Source organism: Argentina silus (genome assembly GCF_951799395.1).
Source record: "Argentina silus genome assembly, chromosome: 16".
In the NCBI taxonomy this organism is placed as follows: domain Eukaryota; kingdom Metazoa; phylum Chordata; class Actinopteri; order Argentiniformes; family Argentinidae; genus Argentina; species Argentina silus.
Genome location: NC_139670.1, coordinates 16,542,941 through 16,561,063, shown reverse-complemented (window position 1 = coordinate 16,561,063; position 18,123 = coordinate 16,542,941). Strand labels below are relative to the sequence as shown.

Genomic DNA, 18,123 nt, shown 5'->3' with positions numbered 1-18,123 from the left:
ATAATAATCATAATAATCATAATAATGCATTTACTTTTCTCAGTACACAACATTCCATGGAGAGAGCAAGAATAGATAAAAAATACAACAAAAGCACAGTCAGCAAAAACAACGATAAAAATAGTTAAAGATTAAAAGCAAGTTTAAAAAGATTGGTTTTGAGGGATCGTTTGAAGAAGGTTAATAGTTACGCAATAGTTTATTTATGCAACCCCTGGGCCTACTGAATCATTGGTCCTGGAGACATAACCTTGCTTGCTGGCTCAGGTACAATAAAAGACAACCTTGAAACTTTGCAATCATGCATTCTTTATGGTTGTGTGCTCATATCATACTTCCAAATAAGGATTTGGAACGACAAGTCATAGTTGGGTTCAGCATCTCTTCCTTCCTGCTGTGCTGTGCTGTGCTTCTCTCTCTCTCTCTCTCTCTCTCTCTCTCTCTCTCTCTCTCAGCAATCTCTCTCTCTCTCTCTCTCTCTCTCTCTCTCTGTCTCCCTCCCTCCCCCTCAACATTGCTTCCTTCCTGTTGTACTGCTCTCTCTCTCTCTATCCCTTTCTCTCTCCCTCTATCCCTTCTCCTCTCTCTCTCTCTCTCTCTCTCTCTATGTGTGTGTGTGCGTGTGTGTGTGTGTGTGTGTGTCCCTATCCTCCTCTCTCTCTCTCTCTCCCCCCACTCGCTCTCTGCATAAGCTGGGGAGGAGGAACACAGAAACGTGGGAGATGCTGTGGCACAGCTCCTCCTCACCTCTCCACCCCCCCTCCCCCCCATCCACTCTCCCTGCCCTCCAGTCCCCTCCCCCTCCCCCTCCCCCTCCCCCTCCTCCATCAAGCTAAATTAAACGTCATTTCTCCCAGCCTCCCTAAGCTGCGGACCAATAACCTGCAGGGGAAGGCGGCCCGCTCTCCTCTCACTCTAATGCCTCTTTAGCTTGCTTTGAGCATGCCATCAATATCGGTGTGCTTTCATTCCTCCTATCAATGTTCAGGACTGTAGCAGATTGTGAGCTGCAGAATGCAAATGGCAGATGGCATTTGCTGGGAGAGAGAGAGAGCGAGTAAGCCCAAGCTGCTACAAAGGACAACATATCTGCAGACAAACAAGCAATGTGTGTAAATATCCTTTTGAGCCTGCCAATGGATATATCCAGGACCCACGCGCTCCTCTTCCAGGGGCCCTGTGTGGTGTGTGAAATACCTATCAGTGTCTCGCAGAGATGGATACAGTGTGATGTCTCTTATCACCTCTGTTACGCACGCACGCACACACACACACACACACACATATATGCACACGCATGCACACACATGCACACACACACACACACACATATATACACACCCACACGCACCCACCCACACACACACACACACACACAATGGAAGACAATGCAGCCCTCTGCTGCTAGCATCATTAATATGACTTCCGTGTCCCTGGTCCTCGTCCTGGACTCCTCTGGAGCAAGCCGGGGTGACTGAGGGGATTGCAAAACCTAACCTGCATAATCTCCACCCCCAAATCCTCCTTGCTCACCAGATAGCAGGCTTCTCCTGTGACCTAGCATTTTGCTCTGATCAAGGTCCCCCCCCCCCCACACACACACACACACACACTCACATCTCCATGTTTGATTGATTTTTTTGCTGCTCAGCTGGCTGGGTACAGTGCCTCCAACCTTGTTTATCATTAGCACATACACCAACCCTCAGGCAGTGAGCCCTCATTTACCCTCAATTTAGTTTACCCTTACAGTATGCTTTTATATGAAGCAGAGATATATCACCTTATTGGGAACACTTCGTAAACATAAACCAAAACATGCAGTAGGAGATTTTCATTGACTTTTAGGAGAGTTTCGCTGAGAGCGCTGTGCCTGTCAGCCACAGTTTACTCTGTGTTAACGGTTGGCCCAAACCCTCGAAATAACAGTATCCATCTACATATATGAAGCCAAGGGGTACAGTTGAGTTATCAACTCATTGAGATAAAATACCATCACCAAAATATGAACAAAATACAACCAGCGGTATGAACGTTTCAAAAAAATGCATTTTAGAACCTGTATTTAGCGCTGAGTGTTGGGTGTCAGCCACAGTGGGATTGTTTTTTGCGCTGACGGTGCAGTAAGATGCTGAATTAGCCATCTCCCCCCCTTAGGTCTGCGGGTGAGGGGAGGCTTTGTTCGAGTCAGGGTGTTGATGCAGACAGTCAGCAGCTTAGAGAGAGAGCCAACGGTAGGAGGCTGTGTTGCATAACCCCATGAGACAATTTCACAGTGTCAGAGCCTTCTGAAGTGGTGCTTTGATCACACTTTCTCATAGACACATCAGATTATCTACTTATAAGGACAGGGTTACATAAGCTGCAGAGAGGGAGAGACTTTAATGCGAGAGGGAGAGAGAGAGAGGGAGAGAAAGAGAGAGAGAGAGAGAGAGAGAGAGAGCTGTGCGTAGCAGCCCTGAGGCAGTAGGACGGCTCCAGAGCATGGCTCCATGGAGAGACAGAGAGAGAGAGAGAGAGCTGGGGGCCCAGAGCACGGCAATCCAGCTTCCCTTAACCCTGCACTGCTGAGGTCACCCACTGCAGAGGTGGGAGAGTAATTTAATCCACAGGCTTATTCAGGGCAAGGCCGCCCCCTTCTCTCCAGGTGAAAGGCTGCTGCTCTCTCTCCAGGTGAAAGGCTCAGGTCAGGTGAAAACAAAACAGGATTGCCCTAGGTTGGAGAAAAACTAAAACAAATTCAGATATCAAACAGAGAATACACATAATGCATTTGACTGTGATTCAGTTCTCTGGGTACAGTATATTGGAATGGATAAATACAGTACCAGTCAAAAGTTTGGACACAAACTTGCCAAGAGTGTGCAAAGCTGTCATCAAAGCAAAAGGTGGCTACTTTGAAGAATCTAAAATATAAAACATATTCTGGTTTGTTTAACACTTTTTTGTTTACTACATGATTCCATATGTGTTCCTTCATAGTTTGGATGTCTTCAATATTCATCTACAATGTAGAAAATGATCAAAATAAAGAAAAACCATTGAATGAGAAGGTGTGTCCAAACTTTTGACTGCTACTGTACAAATGTTGGTCTATGAGTTCACTGACAGGGACTGCATGGGAGGAATATTATACCTTACTGTAAAACATACTACAGTACATATTAACTTTAGTGTATTTGTCACAGCTGTGCTGGGTCTTGCAGTATTAATATAGTACATCATTGTTTTGTACTTTGAGGCTTGCGCAGGTATTCTGCACACAGATCTCTGTGTATTGTAGTTCGTGTTTTATATCTGAGAAGAAAGTAATACGCAAGCCACTGTGGGAGAGAGAGAGAGAGAGAGAGAGAGAGAGAGAGAGAGAGAGAGATTGCGTTGATGTTGCAAGCGTCTCTGGTGAGCATCTGCTTCAAAGTGCCTGATTGCCCGGGACATTCTTAGCCTGTGACAGTCGAGGGGAGGGAGCCAAGTCTCTGGTCCTTAACCAGGCAGACCTGGGAGGGCAAATGCATGACTGGGTCTTCATCAAGTACCGTCTGTACAACCCTCTGAGCAGCAACAATGTGTGTCACAGACTCACTTCACAGACAAAAAATAAAAACAGATGAGCATGTATTCATTTCAGACTTTTCCTTCTTCTCACTTCCTTGGTTGGAAATTCCCGTATGCTGATTTGAGAGACCACAGCTATGAATAACCGTATACAAAATGATCAATTATTCAACAATATGGGTAGAACACTGTATCTATAAATGTTTTAGCCACTCTGAATTATAAAATGTAACTTTGTGCTTTAGCGCCCCCTGGTGTATGATAGTGGTGGGGTTGATACTGCACTGTCTATCAACTGTGAGCTCTCTGTAAGATCCGTTGAAATGTTAAACCATTATGCGTGTCATATATGTCTGATGCAAATGAAATGACTCTACAGTAGATGTAGATCTTCCAGTTGATGAATTGCTTTGAAGTCAATAATGGCCAATAAATAAACAACTTTTTCTTCATTTCAGCTTTGATTTCAGCTTAGAATTCCATTCTTAGAATATTATGGTTTTATCTTTCCCTGCCACTAAAGTACAGAGTCGTCTGTCTGACCAGGAAAGTTGTATTGAGGTCAAACAGAATATCCCTAACAACTACTACGAAAAGAAAGACAAAACCGTATTCCAAGACGGGAACCCTTCGATGGTCAAACGGCATCCTCAATCAGGATACAAATCATACAGCATGTTGACAATGAAACTCTCCACTTGGTCAGCGCAGCATACTGGAGATAGAAAAAGCCAAGGTCTGAAGACTTGATTTCTGACAGACCAATGTTATTGGAGCCTTGCATACATATGTAGAGGAGAAAGGCAGACAGACTGCCCACAGAATCTGACGCCTGGCTGAAGGAGTCATCTTTAATTTGCACTGATTTGGTTGGAAAGGACTATGGCAGCAGACTCAGATAGCATTGAGAATGACATCCAATCCGACCAGCAATCTATCTCCTATCAATATCAATCTGTCTCCCTAATAAATCAGTGACAGAAAAAGTGATTGGAGTGGTAATGGTTCCCCATTTCTGTCTGTCTATCTGTATATCTGTACATCCGTACATCTGTGCCTCTCTCTCTCTCTCTCTCTCTCTCTCTCTCTCTCTCTCTCTCTCCCTCTCTTTCTCTCTATGCCCTCAAAACTCAGTGAACAAATACATTTTGGGGGGAATAAATCCACTCTTGCTGCATATCTATCATAATGTGAAACAGATACCGGATATTTTTTGGGAGAAAAATACATATTTGACATTTCCAGTGTTTATTGTATTTCAATAGATAATGCCTTATAATCATAATCCATGGCCAACTTCCTTTTCCTGAATGGATACAAGAGACTTCCTTGAACTCGCTCTCTCTTGAATGATTTGGTGAGTATTGTGGTGTAGTGCATGTTCACGCCTCCCCCTCCCCACAGAAATGCTTTCCAATCCTTTGCACTTTCAAGACCCAAACAATGTGGTGGGGATTGCACAAGGTCAAAGAAAAGAAATGCGAGACCCTCCAGAGGAAAATAAAACAAGCCCAAATTGAATTGTGAAATGTTGCATTTTTTGAAGCCGTCACCACAGACCACAAGTCTGATCTATCAGCCGCATTGTGGGGTTCTATAGTCCTGGGAAGCAGAGGATCTATGCATTTACCGCAACCTTGCCCAGGAAAATCCATACAAATACTGATGAAATCCCAGGATTATGTCTGCAACATTTCTCTACACGGTGCAACGTTTTTCAGTTCCCCTTAAAAACACATTTCACTTTATTTCCGATGGGACATTAGGAACTGTTCGTTTGAGAAGATTGACGTCAGCACTGCTATGTGACGATCCCAGAATCCTCTCTGGTCCATATGGCCGTCAGTGTGCCTGACTGCACAGCGTACACACGTCTCTACAGAACAGCAGTCGTGAGGTCACTGGCATATTTGTGACATGGCGTAATAAAGAAAGCCTTGCATATAGCCTGCTTGATGTTGTGTTCTTGGGAGTGGTCACATTCAAGCCTCATTAAACCTAACCTTGCTTTTCTCAGTGCTGGACTCACTTCTTAGCACTTGTATGGCACTTCCAGATGTCACCTAATAGAGGAAGGAAACTGAGTTGAGACAGAGGTTGTTCGTGTCAGAGTGGGTCAGAGACAAATTGGTCTCACAGCAAGAGACACCTGTCCCCAGTGCTGTTCATGTTGAAGTGTCTGGGTAAATGTGTATGCCTTTCCAAAGTGTGAGGCTCCCTGGTCCCAGCAAAGAACCTTTTTAACTTCTCATTCTATCCTAAATGTGCAACCTATCTGGTTTTAGATCTGGACATAGCACAGTCTCAGCTGCCACGCTTGTCTTTGATGATGTGTGAAATTGCCTAGATTAAAAAAAAACCCATTGTGCTGCCTCATTTATAGACCTCTCCAAGGCATTCGATATATGGTCGACCATTACCTATTCATTCAGAGGTTGTCTGAAATAGGCCTGGATCAGGCTTTATGTAGCTGGTTTGAAAATTATTTAAAGGACAGAACACAGTGTGTATTTACTGATGGTGTTAAATCCGGTTTTCTGGACATAACAAAGGGTGTCCCACAGGATTCATATTTTCCAAATCACAGAAAAATTTATCTGATGATTTATGCATATGTATACATTGGGTTCCTTTACCAAAAGGTCGCCTGGACCTTGATAAAGTTTTGTAGATCGCACCATTACTCCCTTTTTGTGTGCAAAGCTCTACTGCATAAGCTCCCGGCTTTCCTAACCTTGCTACTGAAGTGTAAGAACATAAGTTACCATACTTGTTCTCAGGGTTGGTTAACTCTGGACTGAGGTTCTGAACTGAGGTTCCTTGGGTCTTCACTGAATTCGGTAAATCCGCTTTTAGTTGCTTGGGCAATTAAACATTTTGATCGAGGACCTCTTTGTTGAAAAATGGGGTTGTTTTTCTTGATTTTGTTTTATAATGTTGCAATTTTGTATGATGTATGGTTGTAATTTGTGTGTATGCAGGGCTCCCTTGTAAAAGAGACCTTGGTCTAAATGGAATCCCTGCCAAAATAAAGGTTAAATAAAAAAATATAGGGTATGCAATCACAGTATTGCTGGATTCCAAATCAGTCCCTGGGCCTTGCCCCCTAGCGACTACTGTAGATCTGAGAGGATTGGATAGGTGAAAACTCCATATGGCTTACATCTAGCCAATCCTCTAAGATCTACAGGAGTGGAAATGGAGTAGGCGTTAGGTGTCAATTTGTAATTCAGAAAGTAGTAGTCACCAAGCTACAGATCTGTCTTATGTACAGCTAAAGGTTATTTTGGAGCATTAGGTACTATATAAACGGTACACATAAGCATTTGAGGATCGTGAGGAGAGGCAATAGACACAAATCAGGGTTAAAGGTCACACAGGACTATTGGGGTTTGCATATGTTTTATTATCTTGTAACAAGGCCTCAAACTGGTATACAGTAACACCTTCAATTGGCACACTCACTCTTGGTCAATATACAAAACAATGTCCTAACATGAGAGAACACTAGAAAAGACTACGAAATACAACTTTATCTGTGACATATGTGGCAGATAAAAAGTCAAACATATAGCACGGGCAGAATAAACATCAATCTAAGCAACTGCTTGAAATCCACTGACCACAGAACATTATTGTTAGAACTGTACAGTTTACATGAAGTTACATGTATACGTGTGTAGTAATGCTGTCATTAGTCTAGTCACAACAAATTCTTTGCATTTCATCATTACGCTGGGGTTGAGCAATTTTGTTTTTACATCATAATAACTGTTCTTACTAGTTATTACAGCTTTAATACACAGGTATAGCAGCAACAACATGTTTCCCTATCACATATTCCCTTTGGCTTTCATAAGAACATGAACCCTTACATTCAAGTTGTTCTGTGCCGCCCTGATTTAGTTATCATGAAGTCCTTCACTTAAATAAGGCTAGGTATCTTCACGTACGGATAGCCCTGGTCAAAAAGCCTGGTTAGAACACAAACATCTACATCCTTCCACTGTTTGGAGTGAGAACAGTTCAATTCTCTTATCAGAACTTTCTATTAAAACACTTGGATGTTAAGAGAAATATTTAAATGATTTAGAGAATGGCTCTTTTGTAAAACAAGACCATCTGAGTACCAACTGAACACTGGTGGCTTATGGAACAAACTGCTGGCCAGTAAAAATGAAAAATAAGTCTTAACAAATTTGCATTGCTGTCCTTCATATAAAATTTACCAAACTACAGTCACTAATCTTGCATAGTCTTCTAGTACATGATCCACGTGATCACTTGAAGTGATTTGGTCCCTTCAGGAAGTGAAGAGGGTTCCTTTGTCTCAGTACCCACCTTCCCTTAACAATACTAACAAGAAAGAACAATTGGATAGCGAAATCGCTAACAATTACAACAACTATCCTATCAAACCATTACAAAATTAATGTAATTTGCAAAATGAACACTATACAATTCCTATACAAATTGTACCTCTAATAATACATACAAAGTCAACATAGTACATCATTTCAACATTTCAGTAAAAACACAGCTATACTATACATATGAATGTACTCACAACATATTGTCAGGAAACAGTCCATGAGTGGTTTACATGTAAATGCTGTACCATCGTGTTGTAGCTTTCTCAACAGCTCTGACTGGAGGACTGACAGACACACATGCAGAGAACAAGCATTTGGAAGGCACTACTGTTGGTGGTATTCAACAAGACCAACTCCCTTTCATTATCAAAGACAACTATGAACATTCACAGTTTAACATCAATAAATCAATATCCACGATTGATGGAACTCAAGACGTTTCATTGGCTAATCTCATCCCACGAGGACATTTCTGAATGGCACACAACTAGGAAGAACATTTAAATTCTATGATTTTTGGACAGAAACAGATACAACAACAAAAAACTATACAATCAACATTGAATGGTGTCCATATTGTCCTCGACTACATCGGAAAAGAATAAGGACATTCCAGTCAATCAGTATTCCAAACATGTAAGGAATGAACACTTCTTTGGATGGCTCTGTCAGTGTATGCTTTTACACTGAAAAACAAAACATTCAACTGACAAATATAGACATGACACATATAGACAAAGATGTAGAGTTAACCGAACCTCACCTGACCTCACCTGACCTCACCTAACCTTAATCATTCCAGTCTAGCTGTAACACTCTGCTACATGAGAAGTGAGCTCAGCTCTCTGTGTTTGGAGGCCTGGAGGTCTTAGTGAGCTTACCTGCTTGCCCGTCTGTGGGCATTAGCTAAGCTCCAGTGGGCAGGCCAGGATGGGGAGGAGACAGACAAGGATATGGGGGCCTAAGCCAGGCGTGTATTGAGCAGGAGGAGATGTTAAGAGACATTACACGTAGAAATGGAGATATGATATATTCACATAAACTCACCAAGCACTTTATAAGCAACACTATACTAATACTGAGTAGGGCCTCCCTTTGCTCTCAAAACAGCCTCAATTCTTCATGGCATTGATTCCACAAAATGTTGGAAACATTCCTTTGAGATTCTGGTCCATGATGACATGATTGCATCACGCAATTCCTGCAGATTTTTCAGGTGCACTTTCAAGCTGTGAATCTCCTGTTCTACCACATCCCAAAGGAGTTCTATTGGATTCAGATCCGGTGACTGGGAAGGCCACTGAAGAACACTGAACTCATTGTCATTGAAACCAGTTTGAGACGACTTCTGCTTTGTGACATGGTGCATTATCATGCTGGAAGTAGCCATTAGAAGATGGGTAAATTGTGGCCATGAAGGGACGCACATGGTTAACAACAATACTCAAATAGGCTGTGGCATTCAAGCGATGATTGATTGGTATTAACAGGCCCAAAGTGTGCCAAGAAAACATTCCCCACACCATTACACCACCTCCGCCATGAGAAGGTGTACAGGTGTTCCTAATAAAGTGTTCTGTGTGTGTATATTCATATTGTACATGACAGAGGACCATATTTGTTCTACACGATGAAATGTTCAATAACACTGAACAGACCTCAGATAACTCTCTCCCAAAACTGTTAAGATTGAACCTTCACACACAGAAATACTTCATATAAATGGCTAAACAAACTCGATTCAACTTTGTTCTCTCAATTAATATTTAAAGCCAACAATTACAGTTGATGTAAAAATGTGGAATTGTGAAACGTAGGCATTGAGTTTAAAGATAGAAAGAAAATTAATGATGAAATCATCATGAAATCATATACATAATGCAGAGCAGTTTCGGATTCAAGATGAGCTATACAAACACACTATACTACTGCTGGGTCATAACCAACCTTCCTCTTGCAATTCATTTGAACCATTGGTATGGTAGACCAGTAAGTGCTACAGTAAAAGAGTCCTGTAATATCCGAGTATGCAGACTGAGGGGATAGACATCCACAGGCAAAGTACATGTATCTGGTTTTCTTAAAGTGCAAAAGAAATGTATACAACAAAACGAATATTACATTTAAATAGAGTTAAAGGCTTAGTTTGTGTTTTCTTTCCTATTCCTCTAATGACAGTGTGAGAATCCTACTGTTCTTTCACAACCACTGACATTCCTTTTCGAAACATGACTCCTGGTCAAACACAAGTGGAGTACCATTCCGGACATATTTTCACAAATAAAACAACAAAATCTATTTTGAGATCGTCTTTTGTTTTCTCTATGAACATTCTGTTTTTTTGGCAGGCATTTTGTCCAGTCGACTGGGAGTGTGAGGGGCGTTGCCCAGGAGCCCACAGAGATCAGGGGGTGGTCCGTCTGTCTTGGTCCTGGCTAGAGACAGACAGACGGACGGACGAGCACAAGTTCCAGGCGGTTTACCACCTGCCGCTGATACTGGCAATGTCCGCATTGAGCTGGCGAGACAGTCGCCCGCTAGCACCCCCTTCAAGGAAGGAGGACCGGATGTTGACCGGAGACTCGAAGAGTTTCCTCCGGTTTTTGTTCAGTTCTGTAAAACACACAGAGGTATCTTTAACAAACAGCACTTCTATTTTCAAAACAGAGAGCCACTGGGTTGACAGTGACGATATATACAGTAGCTCACAGTTAAGCAATAGTCCAACATCCTTCTTTAGTACATCTTCTGAAGTTGGAGCAAAAAGGAAATGATGTGAACTTCGGAAAATTTTGATAATGAAGATCGAGTTTCAAAGTATCTCATTGTAGACAGTTTGGTTTTTCAAAAGGGTCAAATAAATCACATTCACTCATCAAGACCAAGTGACTTTACCGCCAGCGTACCACAATCAATTACACCCGACGCCTCACTGCACAGGTTTTGCCTTGACTGCCAAATGAATCCTCATCCTTTTGCCAAAGAACACACGAAATTAGACTCGCTTACTTTTTCAAATGGTCTTCATTCGAGAGGATCGGTTCAGTGTTTATTGTGCTTTGTTTCTGGCAAAGGGACAGAAACTACATTTAAAGGTAGGTGGGGTTGACAAGAGTTCTACCAACTCATGTTTTATGAGGATAAAAGAGAAAAGGGAGGACACACTCCTGTTTTTGGCGTCCAGATTCCATCAGTGGAGATTACAGTAGATCTGTGCTTGGCCCATGAGCTCAGCTCTAGAATAAACATCAGCCTTCAGCCATTTCCTGTTCTCTGAGAAGCTGGCCCTGTCCTCTTGACGTTCCTCCTCTGAGGAGTGGAATGAATTCATAAATATTTTTGCAGATTTATAATTATGGCAAAGATTGCTCATGAAAATGGAAAAGGAAATGGTTGCACGAGGGACCTTCACCCTGTTGCTTACTGTCGTTTCTTAAAGGGATAAAAATCTTTTTCAAGTGTATTTCTCAGTCCACTGTTTATTTCCTAAAAAGGTAAGACACATATCATCACATAATCAGTCAATTTTTCAGGAAGTATACTTTTAATACCTTCACATGTTAGTTTGGTATATACAACGCCAAGAGAACTACAGCTACAGAATACATATTCTGGTAAAGCAATTGTAGAAAGACTGTCTTACTGGTTGACTGTGGGTTGTGGATATCTCACCTCACCGTGACAGAGATCCTATTCATAGGCAAAGACTATAAAACCCACAGCCAATTAAACCAAACACAGTAACCACACCTGTCAACTGTTTGCCACATGGACTGACAGTCAAATTACCACAGCAGACAATTTCACTGTGGCATAATCAAAGATCTCCATCACCGACACCGCAATGTAACCATTGACATTGCTCCGCTGCTCACAATAATTCATTTATAGTATTATTATTGTCGGTTGTATTACTGGTTGTTGTAAATTGTTGTGAAATTGTTTTATTACTATTTTTTATTATTTCATTCTATCGTTGTTGTTGTGGACGTTGAGTGCTGTTCTGCCCAATGCATTTCGTTGCATTGTGTTCTAGCACTGAATCTAATAACAAATAAACTGAACTTCAATTTGAACTACTGTAAAAGCAGGATGTGATTCTCAAGGTTTCTTAACTGCTATTGAATGAGGACATACCTGAAATAGCCAACAGCATTTTCCTCCGCGCTCCAAATGTAGTGATGCCGAGCTCCTTCAGGTCCTGATCTGTTAACGTGAGGAACGTCTGCAGGTCAATCTAGAATAGAAATAGAATAGAGTAGAATACAACTTCAATCGTGCATCCAATCAGGTGATTTGTCTTTGGCATCACCTAACAACATCACGACAAAACCTTCATCATCAAACGTAATGGAAACTATCACTGGAGTATCCTATATCAATATAAGAAACAAGAAATAGCATCTCAAGAAATAGTACCTCAGCCTAATGGTGAACACAACCTAAAAGGAGACAACTCACAATATAGAGCACAAGAAATAGTATCTCAGCCTAATGGTGGTTTTTGTCTCGAAAAAGACAACCCACGTACTGGGTCTACTTTAGGCGCCGTGCCGTCTAGTACCTCTTGCTGTTGGAAGACGTCCGTGTATTTCCCCAGGCCCAGCTTGCTGAACAGCTCCGGCAGGTCCGAGCCCTTGAAGGAGGAGTTGAGGTTGCAGCTGTTGCTGCCCGTCACAGAGGAGACGCAGTCCATGTAGCTGCTGCTGCTCAGGTAGTGTTCCACTGGTACGACATCAATCAATCAATCAATCAAATCATATTTATTTGTATCGCACTTTTTACAGAGACAAATGTCACATAGTGCTTAACAACAAGAACAATACTAAACAATATAAACAATGAATCGAATATAAACTATATGATCTAACACCAAACCATAGACGCCCAAAAGTAAGCCAATGAAAAAATACAGTGGCAAGGGAAAAACTCCCTCTGAGGAAGAAACCTTGAGAAGAACCAGACTCAGGACATGGTAGAGTATGACTAATTGGAATAGAAAGATTAGGGATGAACTTCACACTATAGGACGGGGTATTGTCCATCAAACAATTTGTGTTTGTTTCTTTCTTTGCAAGGAATCCAAATGAAACAAGCAAACAGCTGATGGTTAGTGCGGTGATCTTTCTAACGCAAAATGGCTGCCGCGGCATCCCCCAGGTGGGTTCTATACATAGGTAGTGGATGAGGTAAGTTCCCCCCCATACGATGTAAAGCGCTTTGAGCAGATGTGCAGGATGGAAAGGCACTATAACAACTATAGAAATCCAAGCAATTATTATTATTATTATTATTTAAATAGTAAGTCACACAAAAAAGCTACCATTTAAAAATTCAACAGCAAAGGAGCTAGCTCCACTAACTCACCTGTTTTGTTCTGTTTCCTCTTGGGACTGATGGCTGATGGGTACTCGGAGTGTTCCAGGAGCCCGCCCCCGTTTCTGTCCCTCCAGTTGTCTGATTCGCTGCCGTTCCCGAGGCCCTCTCGACTGTTGGAGCGTGACAGGGACAGAGGGGACCCCTAACCCGGCACAGACACCCACAGAGAGTTGACATAACGAGGCTTGGGTCTGCAGAGGAAAACCTTAAAGGGGCAATCTGGGATTGGTACATCCATTTTTTAACTTGATATATAGCCATTGATTCTTGAAGAAGGTAACTTACAAATGCTTCACAAGCTTAGTTCAACTGTCTTACCCCATCATAACCCAAAATGTAAGCTTGTTTTTACTCTATTGTTTGTAAACAATGCAATTCGAAACAAACACATGGTACATGGTTAAAACCATCATTGTGATCTCATGGATAGCTCCGCCTATGAATTTGAGTGGTTACTTTTCTCCAGCCCCATCCCTCAGCTGTTTAGCCAAGAAAGGGGTGGGGAGAACCTTTTGTTATTGTTTGAATCCCAGATTTCCCCTTTAACCGGTGAATGACACATCGGAAATTGTGTCCTTAACTCTTGACTAAGTCAAACTATCACCTCTCTGCTAACTGGCAGAGCGTAAATCAAACCCCTATGAAGCTGAAACTGGACTGAAACAGAGAAGTGAGAGTGGATGTAACTCATCCAAGTGGTGGACCAGGTTTGTACCTCGTAGGTGGTGCTCATGGTGGGTTTGTAGGGGACGTGGTTAGCCCTGCGCAGCTCCTTGATGGTCTCGGCCGGCATGGACTTCGAGAAGCCCAGACCACTCCACGTGTTGGTGGGGGTCCGCACCTCTGTGACCACCGGCTTCTTCAGCATGGCTGGAACAAGACAGTAACACTTTATAGGGCGTTGCTTTATAACTGTAACAACACCTAACAACTGTAGTTGTGGTTTAACATCTCAAAAATATGATTCAGGGAGCTCACAGAGGATTGTATCTGCAGTGTCACTACACAGACGTGAGTGGAACATCATTTAAAGAGGAACTGAAGTGAAAAAAACAACTTTTCCTCTTGAATACACAGTCTTTGTAGCATCGGTAGTAGTCATAAAATCAATTCTAGCTCTCAAATTGACTAACATGTGTAAAAAACGATCACTTTGGACATAAACTCAATATTTTCATGTTCAGTCTAAATCAAGTCAGTCCAAGAACAGACTAGGATTGGAGGAGAGTTATGACCCCTCTTCTTTCCCTGACAAATTTGAAGGTTGGGCTTTGGACGGTACATCACACCACACCTTCACAAAACAAACATTCTCAGTAGCATTTTTTGGAGGAGGAAAATCAAGGCGAAATCAGCCAGTTAATCATAACCAAAAGGCCAGACTTGTCCCAGTAATAGCAACATCATCTTGAAAAGTAAGTACAGCACAGTCATTAGGAAGTTAGATCATCCAAAAACCTATTTCCACTCATAGTACGTCTTCAACTGTCGGGAAACCCATTTGTTTACACAAGCAAGGAGTCAAGCAGCCACTCCGACCCGTACAGGAGAGCTTAATGACAGGCTTCCACCAGTAAACTCGTCAGTTAAAGTACAGCTGTGAGAATGGGCGACCCACAACAAGAGCAATCTGGAAAGGTTTGTATTACAGGACCGTAAGTGTGTTTACTGTAAATCAGAAATAGAAATATAATAGTACAGGGAGGCAAGCCAGGCAGGATAGCTGTGAGGAGACAGGCTTAGCCCCCAATCTCAGCCTACGTACAGGACTAGACTAAACACGTTGCATGTCCTAATTTGTTAGCGTTTTGTGTTGCTTGTTATGGTAATGGAAAAGAGAGCGCGTCATTTGATTTGACGACCCGCAATACTAAAATGAAACGTCAATACAGTAATACGCCAAAGAGGCACCGCAGCAGATATCCCTTCCTTTACGGTACCTTTGGTCGCCAGAAGTTTTTTCTGCTCGTAGTCGAAAGCCTGCAGAGGGAGAACAGAAATACAAAGACAGTGAGTGTTTTTTTTCTTTTTTTGTTGGCACTAATATACCCCCTCATTCTGTCAAAAGCACTGTCATGCTAGGCTAAGGTTTGCAAGCAGAGAACAGAGAGAAAGTCCATGTTGTCGGACGGGTGGATGTGAAGTCATATGGAATGACGGTTGGGATGTTACATCCACACATGGTGCATGAGATGAAACTCAGACAGACAGAGTGCAACAGCAGTGTCATGGCAACTGGCTACTATACGGCTGTCAGAAAAAGGAAAGAAGAGAAGAGAGAGAGAGAGAGGGTGAGAGTGAGAAGGAAAGAAAAAGAGAGAAAAGGAGAGAGAGAAGGAAAATAAGAGAATAAAAGATAAGAAATATGAATAGATACGAAATACGGATGGAGGGAGGAAGAGAAGAAAGAAAGAGACAGAGAGAGGGAGAGATAAGAGAGAGAGAGAGGTAGAGAGAGGAGAGAGAGACAGACAGACAGACAGACAGAGAGAGAGAGAGAAAGAGAGAGAAAGAAAGAGACAGACAGACAGAGAGGGAGAGAGAGGGAGAGATAAGAGAGAGAGAGAGGTAGAGAGGAGACAGACAGACAGAAAGAGAGAGAGGTAGAGAGAGGAGAGAGAGAGAGACAGACAGACAGACAGAGAGAGAGAGAGAAAGAGAGAGAAAGAAAGAGACAGACAGACAGAGAGAGAGAGAGGGAGAGATAAGAGAGAGAGAGAGGTAGAGAGGAGACAGACAGACAGAAAGAGAGAGAGGTAGAGAGAGGAGAGAGAGACAGACAGACAGACAGAGAGAGAGAGAGAGAGAAAGAAAGAGACAGACAGAGAGAGAGAGAGAGAGGTAGAGAGTGAGAGAGAAGAGAGAGAGAGAGAGAATGCTGTACCTGCATGTTGTCGAAGGAGGACTGCTGGGCGGCCTGTTGGGCGGCCCTCTCGGCTGCCCTCTCGCTGCCCGGGGCTCTCTTGTCCGTCATGGTGCTCTCTGAGGCGCTGGAGTCAGAGTCAGACAGGAGGCAGTCGGAGCTGCAGGAGAGGACAGGACAGAGAGAGAACAACACAATATCAGCACCCCTGGAGAGGGACCGATACAGACACACCCAGCCAGGTTAGCTATTATTAACTCCAGCAAGAACAGATTGTGAGCGAGGAGTCGTAGGACTGCTTGTCTGCTCTTACTTAGATAACAAGTCACAGCTGAAGTCGGAATCTTACTGTACGACAACATCTTTGTGAAATGTTGGAAACAGTTTAAATGAAAGGAACTGTTCCGTTAACAGCGGTGCATGAAAATGAAATAGTCGTGAGGTAATTGTTTTGCAAGGGGCATAGTCGTTTTTGTGGAAACACAAAAAGTAGTTTTTGGTTAAAAAAAAAAATGGATGTAAATGTTCACTGAGTGTTACCGAAGTGGTACCAAAATGATTCATGACATTTCCCTTCCTTCAGCATCAACAACCTAAAACTGCCCAGTGGCCATCTAGCCCTAGATCTCCGTCACGGCAGAGAAGCTAAGGAGTTAGCCGTCAAGAGTGATTCATACCCTTGTAACGGGCCGCTTGTTTGGAAATGAGAAATTACACATCACTGGCTGACCTTTGTAGCTGTCACTGTAGAGGAGGAAACCCAGGGAGAGGCCTCACACATGCACACACACACGCACACACACACACACACACAAACACAAACACACACAAACACACACACACACACAACTAGAAATGCAGACACACCCGCACACACACAACCAGAAACGCAGACACATGCGCACGCACACACACACACACACACACACACACACACACACACACACACACACACACACACACAGACACACACACACACACACACACACACACACACACACAGGCCTGCAGTCTGACAGCCTCCGCACCCAGAGCACTGCTGACAGTCTGTCTGAGAGCAGTCCTTTACTGTGCCCTTGCAAAGTGGCAGGGCTACAAGGCTGCCTGACTCTCTAACTGTAGAGAATCAAAAGGAGGCCAGCCACTCAACTATGTATGGTGTGTGTGTGTGTGTGTGTGTGTGTGTGTGTGTGTGTGTGTGTGTGTGTGTGTGTGTGTGTGTGTGTGTAATGCTTGAAGATATGAATGCAAGGACAAGTAGGTGAAGGCATGGCTTTGTGTGTAAACCTTGATGGAGTGATGCTTAAACTTGAAGAGTGTGTCTTGTAAGGTAGGTAGAGAGGAGGGACAGAGGAGGTGTGTGTGTGTGTGTGTAGATGTCTACAGCATAGATCTGCTCTGGAGACAGAGGAGGTGTGTGTGTGTGTGTGTGTAGATGTCTACAGCATAGATCTGCTCTGGAGACAGAGGAGGTGTTGTGTGTGTGTGTAGATGTCTACAGCATAGATCTGCTCTGGAGACAGAGGAGGTGTTGTGTGTGTGTGTAGATGTCTACAGCATAGATAGGAGGTATGCAGTAAGGTTCAGTCTCCTTTTCTAGGTGATGTGAATAGCCCTATGGATGGGACATCTCTACTGTGTAGACTGTACTAAATGTGTTGTGTGTGTGTGTGCGCGCGCGTGTCCGTGTGTATATGTATGTGTGTGTGTGTGTGTGTGTGTGTGTGTGTGTGTGTGTGTGTGTGTGAGGCCTCTCCCAGGGTAGCATACTGTGGCTAAAATGTACTGTCCATATTCTCAGCATCTGCTGTAAGTGAGTTAGAATATAGCGTACTGTTATGAGTACGTACTGTGGCCTGGAGTGGTCCGGTGGTCTAGCACCACGGCCTACAGTCCACACGTATTCCCATGTCGGCATGGGAATTCAAATCTGCTGACATACCCTCTCCTCCT

The 18,123-nt window shown here is 43.0% G+C and overlaps 1 protein-coding gene across 1 annotated transcript in view; it reads right to left on the bottom strand.

The window, feature by feature from the left end:
• Positions 1–6,940: 6,940 nt before the first annotated feature.
• bicc1 (BicC family RNA binding protein 1) overlaps positions 6,941–18,123 on the bottom strand; it is a 50,412-nt gene continuing 39,229 nt past the window's right edge. The window contains exons 15-21 of the mRNA XM_083687363.1: positions 16,192–16,330; positions 15,248–15,287; positions 14,023–14,177; positions 13,296–13,449; positions 12,493–12,653; positions 12,066–12,165; positions 6,941–10,541 (exon numbers count right to left, since the gene is read on the bottom strand). Coding sequence (XP_083543489.1) covers positions 10,408–10,541; positions 12,066–12,165; positions 12,493–12,653; positions 13,296–13,449; positions 14,023–14,177; positions 15,248–15,287; positions 16,192–16,330 — 883 coding nt within the window. The 3' untranslated portion in view covers positions 6,941–10,407. The remainder of the gene's footprint in view (positions 10,542–12,065; positions 12,166–12,492; positions 12,654–13,295; positions 13,450–14,022; positions 14,178–15,247; positions 15,288–16,191; positions 16,331–18,123) is intronic.